The sequence below is a fragment of the Ochotona princeps genome, chromosome 10, assembly GCF_030435755.1.
Source record: "Ochotona princeps isolate mOchPri1 chromosome 10, mOchPri1.hap1, whole genome shotgun sequence".
Classification (NCBI taxonomy): Eukaryota; Metazoa; Chordata; class Mammalia; order Lagomorpha; family Ochotonidae; genus Ochotona; species Ochotona princeps.
The window spans coordinates 19,947,518-19,962,120 of record NC_080841.1 but is presented as its reverse complement, the minus strand read 5'-3'; the positions used below and the strand labels follow the sequence as shown (position 1 = coordinate 19,962,120).

General features: G+C 36.3%; 1 protein-coding gene and 1 long non-coding RNA gene across 9 annotated transcripts in view; both read right to left on the bottom strand.

The window, feature by feature from the left end:
- The window catches only part of LOC131481236 (uncharacterized), a 45,664-nt gene extending 34,036 nt beyond the window's left edge, over positions 1 to 11,628 (bottom strand). Inside the window, exons 1-4 of one of the 6 annotated variants that reach the window (XR_009246165.1) lie at positions 11,340 to 11,619; positions 10,938 to 11,110; positions 10,404 to 10,505; positions 5,203 to 5,221 (exon numbers count right to left, since the gene is read on the bottom strand). This is a non-coding gene — a long non-coding RNA (uncharacterized LOC131481236). Of the gene's footprint in view, positions 1 to 5,202; positions 5,222 to 5,692; positions 5,748 to 10,403; positions 10,506 to 10,937; positions 11,111 to 11,339 lie in introns of those variants that run through there. The other 5 variants (XR_009246161.1, XR_009246164.1, XR_009246163.1 and 2 more) reach the window with 5 other exon arrangements.
- A 1,375-nt stretch (positions 11,629 to 13,003) lies between these two features.
- The window catches only part of SYT14 (synaptotagmin 14), a 182,433-nt gene continuing 180,833 nt past the window's right edge, over positions 13,004 to 14,603 (bottom strand). For 2 of the 3 annotated variants that reach the window (XM_058669142.1, XM_058669140.1), the window contains one exon: positions 13,795 to 14,583. In XM_058669142.1, coding sequence (XP_058525125.1) covers positions 14,270 to 14,583 — 314 coding nt within the window. In that variant the 3' untranslated portion in view covers positions 13,795 to 14,269. Of the gene's footprint in view, positions 14,584 to 14,603 lie in introns of all 3 variants that reach the window. The other variant, XM_058669141.1, reaches the window with a different exon arrangement.

Genomic DNA, 14,603 nt, shown 5'->3' with positions numbered 1-14,603 from the left:
ACATGACCTACCTTTTGTGAAAAAGGCAGGCAGAAGTCTTTCTAGAGTAGGGTTTATAGTGGTTAGCTTCTGTCTGTTCATCACTGCCTGGTGAGTGTAGGTCAATGAGCATGGAACTTTTCTCTAGTTCTATAGAATGTTACTCAAGGAACTTCACCCATACTTAGATCTCATTGACATGACACATTTCTGAACTTTATATTAATGCCACAGTTGTAAGAGACTTAAAGCTCTTGGAAGAGGCCCTTCAGTAGATTCTGTACATGGAGAGATGTGCACCCTTGTGACCAGAGGAAATAGTGGGCAGATAGCACTGGCAGAAATGCCGGTCTAAGATAACCATGGTGACACATCTTTTCCCAAGCATTCACAAAATGGCAGTCATATTTCTTTCAGTGAATTGTGGAGTCTTTGCTTACTTCTTTTGAATCTAGGGAGAGCTTTATAATGGTATTGACTAATCAAGTGGTGCTCTGTGACTTCGGAGGACAAGCCACTATGGCCTGTCTGTTTTCTGAGTATACTCATTCTTGAAGTCTAGCTGTCAGACTGGGAGGAAGCCAGGCAGTAGAAAGGCCCAAGCCAAGACTCCCATTGATCACCAGCATCAACCACAAGGCATGTGAGTGAGTTTCACTCTAGTTCCAGTCACATAGCCATAGTCATCTCCAACTGTTGTCACCCCTAGTAATACCATGTAGAATAGATAGAAGTTCTCCTTGCTATGTCATGCATAGATTTGTTAATAAAATAAAGGGTTGCATATTTTTGAAGCCCACTTAGTTTGAACTGGCTTACTATGAAACAACAACAACAAAAAACTGAGTCAAGGAGAATGGAAAATAAGATAGCCACATATGATAGAATTATATTTAACCATAAAAAGGATTAAGTATTGAGTACAAAAACACAGAAGAACCTCAAAGACTGCATGTTTAGCAAAAGAAGCCAGGCACCAAAATTTCTATTTATTTGAAGTTCTAGAATATTCACCTATAATGAATAATTAAATACTGGTTGCCTTGGATCTAACTAAGGAAGGACATAGGGAAGCATCCTTGGTAGGTGGAAATAGTTTATATTGGACAAAAGGAGTGGGTCACAAAAGTACGATCATTTGTCAAAATTGCACAAGTGTATTTGTGCATCGCATTGTATGCAAAATTTATCATAAAATAAAAAATGTGAAAATTAATTGGGGACAGGCTGGAAATTGATCATACAAAACTGACAAAACGTTCATTGCTACGAAAGCTGATGAATGGTACCTAGATGTTCTTTGTTCTATTTTGTTTACTTTGTAGATACTTCAGCTTTCTCACAAATGCTTTTAAGAGAGAAAATACTGATTTTTGTCAAAAGGAGTTACTATAAAGCAGTACAATTTCTTACATGGCTGCTAAGTAGGCTGAAAAATAATACCAAAAGGATGTTTGTTGAATGTTTTAGCTAAGGTAGTATTTTATAAACAGGTAAATAGATAGCAAACACCAAGACTGCCAAAATGAAACACCCAATGCGATGTACAAATACTTGTTTCTAAAATGAATTTTATCATTCTATAGGGTTCAATCTTAAAGTAGCATGTACATTTCTCACTCTTTATTTACTAATTACTGTCCAACACCCAACGTTTGTAAAACATTAGTGGTAGAAAAAAGTTCCAAAAATAGAAGTCACTGCACACAAACAAAAACTAGTTCTGAATAATTGACCTGACAGAGGAATGGCACTAACTTATGTTACCAATAATTAAGATAGTTTATTAGCTTACATTTTTCTAGAAAGAATCGTTTACATGTCAATTTATTTTCAGCCTCTTCCAATTATTTATCAATATTCTTTACTAAATGGGGGGAAAGGGTAAAGATACTGAATCTATTAGTATGCTATCTTCATGTTGTGCTTAGTCTTATGTAACTGGTTTTTAAAAAATTCACCTATTATAATCTATTTTGGTTAAGGTATACACCACAGGCATACCACAAATCTCACCTATACATAGTAAACAAATATGAAATTTGATGAACCCCAAATTCATACTTTCAGTTCATATTTTCCTTCTGAGCTCTGGGCTTATATACGCAACATACTGGAAATCTTACCTGGAATCTCCTGACAGGCATCCAGAACCAAGTGACAATATTTCTTCTTTTAAAGAGGCTTACTCTGTGTGAGTGGATGGCAGCATCCTATATTAAACCACAGAGCCGGGAACTGAATGTCTTCCTGGATTTCACCCTCTCTCTAATCTCCATGCTGCATCAGCTCTGTCCTTTCCACTGTTTCCTTTTCTACATTCCTTCTAGAAACAACTACCTATGCTAAAACGTTTCTGACCAAGATGACTGCAACAGCAAGACCAAATTTTATGAGGAAACCGCAGATTGGTATTTCTCATGAAGAAGCTGTGAAGACGCTTCAGAAAAAGAAAACAGTAAACTGAATTCAACAATGGATAACAAAAATTATTTACCAAGTAAGATTTATTCTAAGTGTGCATGGATAGATCAACCATTGAAAATCAATGTAATTTACCAACTCAACAGGCTGAAGAAGGAAAAACCTAGATGATCATTACCAACCAGAAATACATGTGCCAAAACTCAACTCCTATTCACAATTAAAAAAAAAACAGACTCAGCAAGCTAGGAATAAATGGGGGCTTCCTTGATTTGACAAAAACCATGTACAAAATATCTAAGCCAACATCACACTTACTGGGGAGAAACCACACACCATCTCCTTAATACCGAGATCATGGCAACAATGCTCGCTGTCATCATTTCTAATCAACATCCAACAGGAAGTACCATTTGGAAAAATGAGGGGGAAAAAGCAAATTAAAGGTATATACACTGGGAAGGAAAAATAAAAGGTATTCATTATTTTTTGTAGAAAACATGATTGTCTATCTAGAAGTTTCCAAAGAATCTACAACAAAAACATCCTGAAGGATACAGGACATAAGATTAATGGAAGATGGGGCTGAATTGTGATGTGTGGCTTAAACTGCTGCCTGCCATGCTGGTATCCCATTTCAAAGTGAAGGTTTAAATAAATGGAGAAATATTTTATGTTTCTGGAATAGAGAACCACAACTGTGTCATTAGAACTGCAAAACACTATTTAATAGATGCCAACCAATCGGCTTTCAAGTTTATATTGATAGGCAAAAGACATAACATAATGTTGAAGAACAGTTAGGGTATCAGTAACCACGCTCCAACAAGGCACTACCCAGCAGTCAAGGCAGCGTGGGATCAGTGAGAGAACAGATGTGCAGATGAATGGAATACAGACTCTAGAAAGACTCACACAAGTCCAGGTAACTCTTCTTTGACAAAGAAGTTAAGGTGGGCCTGGTGTGATGGCCTAGTGGCTAAATCCTTGCCGTGCAACAGCCGGGATCCTATATGGGCACTGGTTTGCATCCCAGCTGCTCCACTTCCCTTCCAGCTCCCTGTCGTGACCTCGGAAAGCAGTAGATGGCCAAGGCCTTGGGACCCTGCACCCGTGCGGGAAATCCGGAGGCTCCTGGCTCCAGATTTCATATTGGCTTACTGGGTGGAAGATCCTTCTCTGTATATCTGTCTTTCTAACAATAATAAAAAAAAGGTACTCTTTTCAGCAACTGGTGCCAGAACCAATGAACAATCAAAAACAAAACACCAAAACCTAGACAAACCCTTACACCTCCCAATTTTATTTTTTACTCAAAATAGTCATAGATATAAATGTAAAGTACAAACAACAAAAGTTCTAGAATAAATTCTAAATGACCAAGTATGTGGTATTGAGATTCGTGGTATAACATAAGAAACACAACCTCTGAAAAGAAAAAAGGGATAAATCAAACTTTATAAACACTAAATACTTCTTTCAGTCAGACACTGTTTAGAGAATGGGAAGAGAGGCTGCAGGCTTGAAAAAACACTTGGAAAACACATAGTTGATTAAGGACTTGCATCTAAAATACACAAAGAATTCTTGAGTCTCACATTAAGAAAACAAACAAACCAATCACAAAAATGGGCCAAATTTAAATAGACACCTCACCACCAAAAAAGATACCCAGATGGAAACATTACATCCCATCTGTAGGAAACTGAAAATTGTAACAGTGAGATACTACTACATACCTAAATACATAGAATGGCAAAAATCCCAAACAAAAACAAAACAAAAAACCCCTTCACAATTTCAATTGCTGGCAGGAGTGTAAAACAGTAAGAATTTTCATTAATTGCTGGTGGAAATGTAGAATGCTACTTTGAAAAACAGTTTAAAAACATATTTATTTGAAAGGGAGAATTACAGGGAAAGAAAAAGTATCAGGGAGAAGGAGGGAGTAGGGGAGGGGAAGGGAGGAAGAGGGAAGAGAAAGGAGGAGGGAGAGAGGGAGAGAGAGCGGGACAAAGAATGAGGGGGGGACAAAGAAGAAGGGGAAAGGGGAGAGAGAGAGAGAGAGAAAGAGAGTGAGAGAGAATAACTTATACCTGTTGTTTCATTCTCTAATTGTCGCAAGGGACAGGGCTAGGTTCAGTTGAAGTCAGGCACCTAATATTCCACCTGGGTCTCCCACATAGGTACAGGGTTCCAATCATGTGTTATTTTCCACTGGTTTCCTAGGCACATTAGCAGGGAGCTGGAACAGAAGTGGCGCAGCCTGGACTAGAGAGAACACTCATATGGAATACCAGCACTGATAGCGGCAGCTTAACCCACAGTTTCACATATTGGCTCTATTGAGTTCAGGAGTTACTTCATGGCAATGGTAAATATGCCCAGTAATGCATTTCTCAGAAAGCATCCTAGTCAGTTGATGATCCATGACTGTGACTTGCACCCACTGATTTGGTATTTAATCATACAGAAGTAGTTGGAGTATCATACTTTTACAAATCATTATAATGTGCTAACCAAAAACAATATTCTACACATTTTACCGAGATCTTTTATTTTTAGATTGGGAATGAGTTTATTTTCAAAAGGGAAACAATATGGAGCATTTTGATAATTTATGAGGAGAGTTGATATAAATATTATTTTGCATACTAGAGATCAAAGCAGTTAAAGCCAATTAGTAAGTAAAACACAATCCTAACACATTATGATGAATAGCTACCCAATCTCTGTGTAACAGAAAACAGCTTAGTGATTTGCTAGCAAGAATGCAGATATGCTAATCTCCTGGAACTGCAATTCAATCAAACTTTCTCTGGAAGACAAAACAAGCCAAGACCAAGATGGAAGTGCTCTTGTTCAAAGTATTCAATAACAAATAAATTACCCCAAATAGAGACATTGCCTAGAATTCAGGAAAAAAAATGTGTGAGTACTCATAAGCAAGACTATCTTTTGCCCCAGTGGGAGCTGAAAATGAAAATTCAGCAGCAAGTACTAGAAAGCATGCAGGTCTCACACCACGAACCTATCTCCTTGGAGCAACAGTGGCATTTCATATTTTTATTGTGCTTCAGTAAACTTTACAAAAAGCAAAAAACAAGAGCAAAAACAAAAAACCTACACCAGCCCAACTGGGCATTGATATTCTACCCTTTCACAAAGTTAACAGAAAATGCTCTCATTTATGGGAGTAAGGATTCCAAGACAACCAGAGATTTGATGATGCAGCAACTTTAATTTCTGTCAATTTTAGAGCACCATATGTTTAAATTCCTTTTCATATGCAAAATAGTATTTGTTAAGTCTGTCGTTATAAATCTTTGTTGCTGGAAGTAAAACTGTCCAAAAAATGAGATGGGAAAAATACATAAGTCCAACGTCCTTGGGAAACAACACAACTATCTAATAAGACAAAAGTAAAAATTAACAAATTATTACTTCCAAATGGAAAATTACTTTGCTAAGCTGAGTGGATATGAGTGACAACGAAGTCCCATTAAAGGAAAGCTAAAACTACTTAATTTTGTTCTTAATTGATATAAATGTTAAAGCAGACTACTTTAAAATGTCAGAGATGTCTGTAAGTTTATTTTGGGGGGAGGCCAGACTTGACTTAGAAGAAAATAAAACGACCCAAACATTTTGATAGCAATATTTCATATCACATTTAAACAAGATTTCTTCTAAACCCAAGATTGCATAACATTTACATGTAACCACTTTTGCTAATGTAACTGATATTTTATTTTGCATAACAGTCATATTAATACTTATTTGTCAGTGATAAGAATTAGGGCTCATTTTTGTATATTATTATTAGAAAGATCAGATGTTTATCTATTCCATGTGAGTACTAAAGTATGAATTGATTTCTTACATAAAGGTGAAGAAAAGTAACTTTTAACCCACACAAAAATTTATTCTCTGAAAATTAAAATCTCCTTTGAATAGTAATTTTAACATTGTTTACACAGAAGTCAACAATTTCTTTATGTAGTACAATTATACAAAAGGAAAAGGCACCGAGACAATCGGTGTATATATAGTAGAAAAGTAGTTAGCAGAATAAAATGCAACATATAGCACAGATTCAATTATATGAAAAATGATCAGATAGATGCTCATTCTATAAAACAGATTTTTCACGCACTCATCTATTTATATTTTTGATCCAAAATGCAAACCACTATGTGACAATAATACAACACCTGTTGATAATCACACAGACATCTGTATATATTAACAAGATCCACTGATGGTTTAGAGTCACTAGCAAATGTGTTAGAGACAATTTAAGACCAAGGGAAACATTATTCAATAGTGAATTTCTTCAGGTTGTCTGAAAGAGTTTGCTCACAGAGCATTTAGACGTCATCATATAGTTATATCCATTATTAGAAAAATAAGTAAGAAAGCTCTGTAGAAACTATATTATTAGAGAGGCTTTATGCCTCAAAAAATGAGAGGGAAGAAAAAAGAAAGGCAGGAAGGGAAATAGTAAATAAAAGACCTGCTAATTGAGTTTTCCCCCAAAATCACATTATTTTGAGAAATAAAACGTATGAATTGTTGAGCAATGATGAGCCTCATGAGTTCTAGAAAAACAATAGACCAAAACCTTTAAAGCTCACATAATAATCATTCCTCCTCAAAACTAATTTAACTGAAAAGTAATATTTATGCACTTGTTTACCTTAAAATTCTAGTAAAAATCAAGCCAAGTTTGGCTGTCTCTTCTAATATCTTTAAAGATTCCTCAAAATTATTGTCACTATATTATTTTGCAGAAAATGTATTTAAAATAAAGCTATGCAGAAACATAATTTTATAATGCAAGCTAATATTGAAAATTTTCTCCTGATAAATATTTTAACACAAAGCATGGATATAGTATCACAATCAGTTTCTTGCTGTGCTTCTAATAATTGTTCAAACAGATCTAACACTAAGAGAGTCCATTTTTGTGCCAAAGCTAATCCGTTCTTCCCTCCTACAACAAATGTGACGTAATTGTGGGAATCTGTGGAATATTCTCAATTTTCATCTAAGAGGATTGTTCAAAGGAAATAAAATTTCTATACTCCTCCACCAAAAAAAAAGTTTTTCTATATTCCATAGTATTTATTTCAATTTGTTACTTTTGGAAATAGACTGGTTAAAGAAACATGAAATTTTAAAAACCAGGATTTTGAAAAAGGAATATACAAGCTAGAGAGGGAAGAGATAAGATCGAAAGAGAGAGATGACACAAGGACCTAGAATTCTTCACTTCACAGTTGGGGCTTTAATATCACTGAAAAATTATTTGGTCCCAAGGTGCCATCCTAGGTAGCATGTCTTCTCCTACGGGTGCTTACCGATTGTTCTCATCAACATTAATGAGGCATTCACACAGGAATGATGCTGAAGATCTACCCTGATGGTATAATGCCTTGGTCATTCCTGAAAATTGCATCTTCAACAGGAGGCTGGTAGCTCAGTGACGGACAAGGACCAGTTGGGATTAGGCTTATGGTAAATAGCAAAGAGAAGCAACAAACTAACAACTGAGGGGCAAGTACAAGCCTCACTTTCTCATTCAATAAAATATTCCTATTTAACATTAATTGCTCCAACACTATCTGAATATATAAATGAATTTTGAGAATATTTTAGAGGAGTATTTCATCTCATATATAGGACATTAATTTTAAGCACATTGTCAGATGACAGTAACAGGTTAAAGGAATTATCAGAAAGATGTTAAGACTTTTCTTTTAAAAGTAGTCTTGAATATTTAAAAAATTCAAAAGTCAAATACTACAAGTTAATAATGAAAATAACAAAAAAGATAAAGGAGGGCCCTTAAAATGCTGTCAAAATGAGGTTGCAATCATATCAAATATTTTGCACTATAACTAATACAGCCCTGACTTCATCCTCACAATTAATTATTTAGACATTCCTATGTACTAAGAGGTTTGAATTCCACAATAAAAGCATAACAAACCTTTGTTAGATTAATAATCAGGAATCTTCTTCAGTACCAGCCCACATAATATGATTTTAGGGTACTTCACACCATTCAAGACAAGTACATGCTAACAATTACCACGCTAACAGCAAATGTCTTAGGATTAGAGAACATCACTCTGCTTTATGTAGTCTCTGAGAGAGCCTGCTTGTCCTCCCTGCTGGCTGGTACTTGGGAGAAATGTATTGTTCAGCTTTTATGCACAAACTGTTACCTAGTGTGAATGTGTGTGACTAAGAGTGGGTAGAAAGGCAGGGAGGAAGAACGAAGCAGCACTGAAAGGGTTACACACTAGCTCAAGCAGGGGGAGAAAACAGCAAGTATCTCAGATTCATTTTGATAATGGACTAATAATCCCAGGCTACTGAACTATCATTTTAGGATTATATTAACCAGGTCTCAGATTATAATCAAATACAGAGATACCCAGCAGTTACAAAACCGTCTAATCCTCCAACAATATTATTTAAAAACTTCAAATAACTTCACATCTCAGTAGGCTGAGACAGCTTTCAAAATGTAGAACATATTACTATAAAATACGTCATATAAAGAAGAGTGACTGCATTTCAACTGAAAACATAGATGAGCCTTATCCATAGTATGTATTCTTGCTGAAAGAGGTTTTGAGGCTGTCCTATTTACTTGCTAGTTCAACTAAAGGACCCTGAGAAATGACAAAGCAATGAAGTAACTGCATGAAACTAGAGCAGAAGTGATCTACAGAGGTCCTAATGAGGAAGCCAGCACTGAAGGTCATCTGATCAGTGCAATGACAAGGAAGTCACTCGGGAAGATGCTAAAGAGAGGCAAGAAGGCTCAACCCCACACAAGAACGCAAAACTGCCATCACCCGTGGCTGCATCCGTACATGTGCTCAAAGTCCAGTCTTATTCACTTAGAACACTGACACAAACGCTAGCTCTATCACCCCAGGGATTCTCCTTGCTTAATAACTATCACTATATAGTTACAAGAAGACAGTAATTCAAAGGAATATTTAAGAATCATAAAACATAGCATATATTTACTTTAGCAAGAAACAATTGAAAAGCTGTATTATCTTTCCTTTTAAGAAAACACAAGACAAACATCCTTAACACTACTCCTGATCTTCATCTCTCTCTCTCTCTCTCTCTCTGATTTAGCTATGGTCACACCTAAAGATCTAGCCTATAAGGTGCTGGAGCATTGCTATCGATGTTTCTAAGTAGTAAGCTCATTATTCTGCACCATTATCTCAGGCAGAATTTCCTGGGGTGCATGTAGCTCCTTGGACTTCACCCCAGACCAAATGAAGCGGATTCTCTGGAGCTGGAGTTTGGAATACGAAATGAAGCTCTCAAGAAGCACTTGCTTCTGGTTTGTCCCTGGGAGGCACATAAATCTGGAGTTTGTTGTGAGTCTAACTTGTTTTCATTCTGTCAGACTCACCTCAGGAGTCACCTTCTCCTGGTGGGCCAGAGACACATGCAGCGAAGCTAGCTGTCACTCCCGCGTCTCTTTAAGGGGAAGCAGGAATAAACTGCAGTGAGTACCAAGACAGGCAAGAGGCCTCTGGCCAGGGACTTGAGCTAAGACACGGGTCTGACCGCTATGGGTTCCTAGGGTAGAAGGGCGCTCATGCACTGGGAAAATACTTCAGATGCCCAGAAGCAGTGAGAAAGCACAATCCACTGATTAATGCACTTCCAGAATATTCGTATATGTGTACACGAATCTCAAATATTTGGGAATCAAAGTCATCTACAAATACCATTTGTGTCATAAAAGAATAAACTCCTGATCATTTTTTGTCATTTATTTTTTCATACCTAATTTTGTCATTCAATTAGGGTGGGTAGGATTGTCATTAAACTCAATCTTTTAAAGAAACTGTTTTTTGCAAGCAGTGACGTGGAATGCAACCTGCATGTGTCTAGTACAGGTTTCAGAGTAATTTACAGTTGGATTCTGAGCCTGGTTCCATTTAGGTACTTACTGACTGATGACCTCGGCAAAGTCGCTTAACCCTTGAGCGGTGAAAAAAAATCACTGCAGTTTCTTCATTGACAAAATGTTCATAATTACTTCCCTCAGAGTACTGCTGGAAGAATCAACATAATAAGTTATGGAGCCGGCCCTTAGTAATTTATAGCCGATAGTAATATCATCTTTATGACATACTTTGGAGGGCCTAGCTGATATTTCAAATTCAACTTTGGAAATTACTTGTAGCATGGCTACCCTTGCAGTCACTACTAACTCTGGCTGCCTCCAGTGTAGACTACACGTGAAATAATATAAAAACCATCAACCAATATGAAAAACTTCTATGAGCCACCTGTAGACAAATGGCAATTTTGTGCAAATAAATGTATACCATTTGTATGCATATCTGGATAGGTATCCTGAGAAAACATGTCAACGACTATTTCTTTAGGTCATATGCCACCTAAAACACACACCTTCCAATTGCCTATTTTTAAGTTAATTTAAAAGACTGGTATCATTCGATCTCCATATCCATTCTCACCTTGAATAACATCTTCAATTCTATTCCTTCTCTCTCTGTCAGTGCAATCTTATTCTGCAGTCACTGATTATGCCCAATCGCCTATGATAAGTGACCTGAAAATGATGACGGTCTTAAAGAAACCACTCAATGGATAGCCCTGGGCATCAGCACCATGAAGTTCTTCTACCAGGCTGCAAATGTAAACGTGAATTAAATCAATACTTTACCACTTGATCAATTAGTTTTCCCCCTTTTTAAACTGTGGTACAATTCGTTATTTTTGTCAGCAAATATGATGCTATTGAGGATTTACTGACTGTATGAAGTGATGGTCAGTTGGACTTCAAGCACAATAATGGACAGGACTGAAGACACAGCACCACCCAACAAAGTTTCTGAAAGGTAAGATGATTATCTTACCGCACCAATACTTTACCAGCCTGAAATACTCTTCATTATCTGTGCAGTAATAAACATCTACGCTTGGCAGTGCATTTGGAAGACTGTGATTCTAGGACCAGGAGCTCTCACAACTGCCAGTCAACTGGCACCTTTAGACTGTTTCATTTTATTATAAAAGTGATGGGATTTTAACAGAATAATAAAGAAGTGAGTTGTCTGTCTCAACTTTCTCAGTCAACACTTGCTGCCCACCAGTGGGTCTCTATTTGCTATAATTACTGAGATATAAAATTTTGTCTCTAAGCTTTCATGCAAATCCAAGCACATAAGTATTGTGTCATATATCAGACTCAGTAGATGGAGTCTTTTGAGTCCAATGCAATCTCTTTCTAAGAAAACAGACAATTTTGGAGAATAATTACTTTAAGTGTGTAAAATCACAGGACAGTGGCAGCAAATATCACTCCAAACTAAACACAGTATCTGGCAAGTGTAAAGAGGGAAAAAAAAAGAATCCATAAGGTGGGAGGTGTTTTCCATTCAATTTTCTGAGAAAGCCAGGATTGATTCACCTTGGCCAATGAACACTCAAACGCACACATATGTTATTTAGGTGTGTATGTATGGGCATGTGTGTCACTTTACAGTCTTCGAGAAGCTGGGATGAAGAAAGGATCCTTCCTGACTATTTTAAAACAGTTGATTAATTTTTAGCCATACAGTGCTTGATCATTACACTGGCTTAACTCAGGTTATAACAAACCATACACCCAAATCTGGGCATAATCGAAAGAAAATGGTGCATTTGATAACGAATTAGGTCTTATCCTTACTGAGAGTAAAAGCACCAAACTGGTCTTTATTAATGTGTTTGATTAAGCTTGGTGCAGCTACAAATAAGTGAACTTATAGTCCACTTCCTAATAACTCTTATTTATTAGGACAATATCAGCTGTCAGCAATACAGTTGTTTCAAACCTGGGAAATACTGATCAAGTGTCAAATGCCTACGTCCCATTTCCTATAAAATCTATAGCCTCCTTTTAAGCCTTGCTCCCTACTGCTGCTGAGAAGACAAACATGAGATATTTATTTCATCATTTGATGAATGCGTCAACTTTACAGCCTAACTTATATTTTTAAAAAATTGGAAAAAGCTCATTGATACAACTGGAAAAGGATGGATTTTCCCTTTTAATGCAACCCTAAACTCACATCTCTAAGTTCCATGTTACCCAATATGACATTTGCATTTTTTAAATTTTTTTGTGTATGAATGCGTACAGCTGCCAGTTTATAAATAAAAAGATACAGAATTTTGATTTTTAAGGCCCTTTAGTACAGCCAAGCCAGAGTAAACAAATGATTTTGTTATTACAGTAATAACAAGCTTTAGCTTACAACTAAATATAAATTCCTATGAATAGGAATAGGAACAATAACACGCTGCCTTTTAGTAACTGGTAAATATATAGTTCTGTATAATTTAACCAAAAATGAGAAAGAAAAAAAATTTTTTCATATATAACACACAAAACATACTCTATTTAGTAGAGTATATATGCATGAAATTATATACTAGGTAAGAAGCAAAATTAAAAAGAAAAAGCTTATAATATTTTTGATAAACTGGAATTCCTAAATATAAAAAGAATAAATCAAAGTGTGCTGTCATTTAAAAAATTAGTACAACCTTTACATGTGTCTGAGGAAATAAAGATTTTTGTGACATTGTTCTGAGGAATCTTTATATTTATAAAAATTGAAGGCCTAATTTCGCAAATACAACTTTCAAGCTGTATGAGCAAATTTAGCTTACAAGAAAGGCACAGGATGACGTCACGTTGAAGCACGTTGTTTGTAAATTTCATAAAATCTCATCACAAGTCACTAGAAACTTTGTGAATCTCAGAGGTGTTAACAGGATGTTCTGAATCAAACTGAGAACTGGATAGTCTTTATATCACAAATACAAATTGAAATAAAAGTCAAGATTTAGAGAGAACAGTTTCTTATTCTGAGTGCTACCTGCTTTATGCAGTGTTGGTTACTAAGTACTCAGAGCAGACACTTCTCTAATTTGAATTGTTTTCAACTTTTAACAGCTTATCTACTGTATTTTAATTTTGTTAAAAAAAGTATTTTCAAATTACTATAGTTTTAAATAGTTAATTACTGAAGGGAATTTTAAAGTAAAGGCCTGCTCTATTAGCTTCCTACATTGGAATACAAGAATACAGGAAGTGCTTTCAACAGAAAGTTACATAGTTCTACAGTACAACCTGTCTAAAAGACTTGCAAGGGACCAGTACAGTGACTTGGTCTCTTTGGATCAGGCAAAAGCAGATGTAAAGGAAGACGTGAAGCTGAAAAAAAAAGGTAACACATTTAGAAAACTCCTTCACAAAAATGAGTACTTACATGCACTTGGATTTAGTGTTAGTAAAAGAACCAAGTGCACAAAAGGAAAGTAGCTGAAATAAAAGTTTTCAATGTGACTGCGACCCTTCATCATTAGATGTAACTTGCGATGTAGCTGGAGAACTGATTGTTTCGTGTCAAGAGCACATTACAAACACCAATTATAATGGATGTTACGGGTGATACTCAAATACTGTTACAACCAAAAATCTGACTTTGAGAAATACTGAATATTTCATTTTGCTAAAATGAAACTAACTTCAAATCAAAGGTGTGTCTCTGGAGGACTGTTAGTTTAGCAACAACGGTGTCAGATTCCCCAACAAGCTCTACCATATAATTTTTTTTTTCTTCATTAATGTCAGTGTTAGATGTTCTTTCCATTGGATTGAAAGCATTTTGGTAGATCATTGAATATGCTTCTTCAGAGTACAGCTCTTCTAGTGATGATTAGGTAAAAAGTAAGATACGGTAATCAGAAATAATACGCACAGCCTTGGGCTGTCGTGGCGCAGGTGTCCTGGCCATCACGACTCTAGCAGCGCATGCCATCTACACACTTGCTGTCCTTTCGACTCTTTCATTTCAGTCCAGTGATTGAGCTCCTCTTCTCCAGAGCTGTTGAGACCTAAAGAAATCCAGCCTATCATCTCTTTTCTTTTCATGCTGCGTTTGTTATACACAGACAGTATGAGTGTCACATCAGAAAGTTGAAACAGGGCCACTTGAAAAACAAAAGTCTCCTTGTACACTGGGTTGGGCTGCCCTCTGCGGGTGGCTGTCTTGCATTTGGACATCTCTTGACCCATGGAATCCAGCAGAGTTAACTTAACATACGTATCTGAAGAAAGGAATAACATA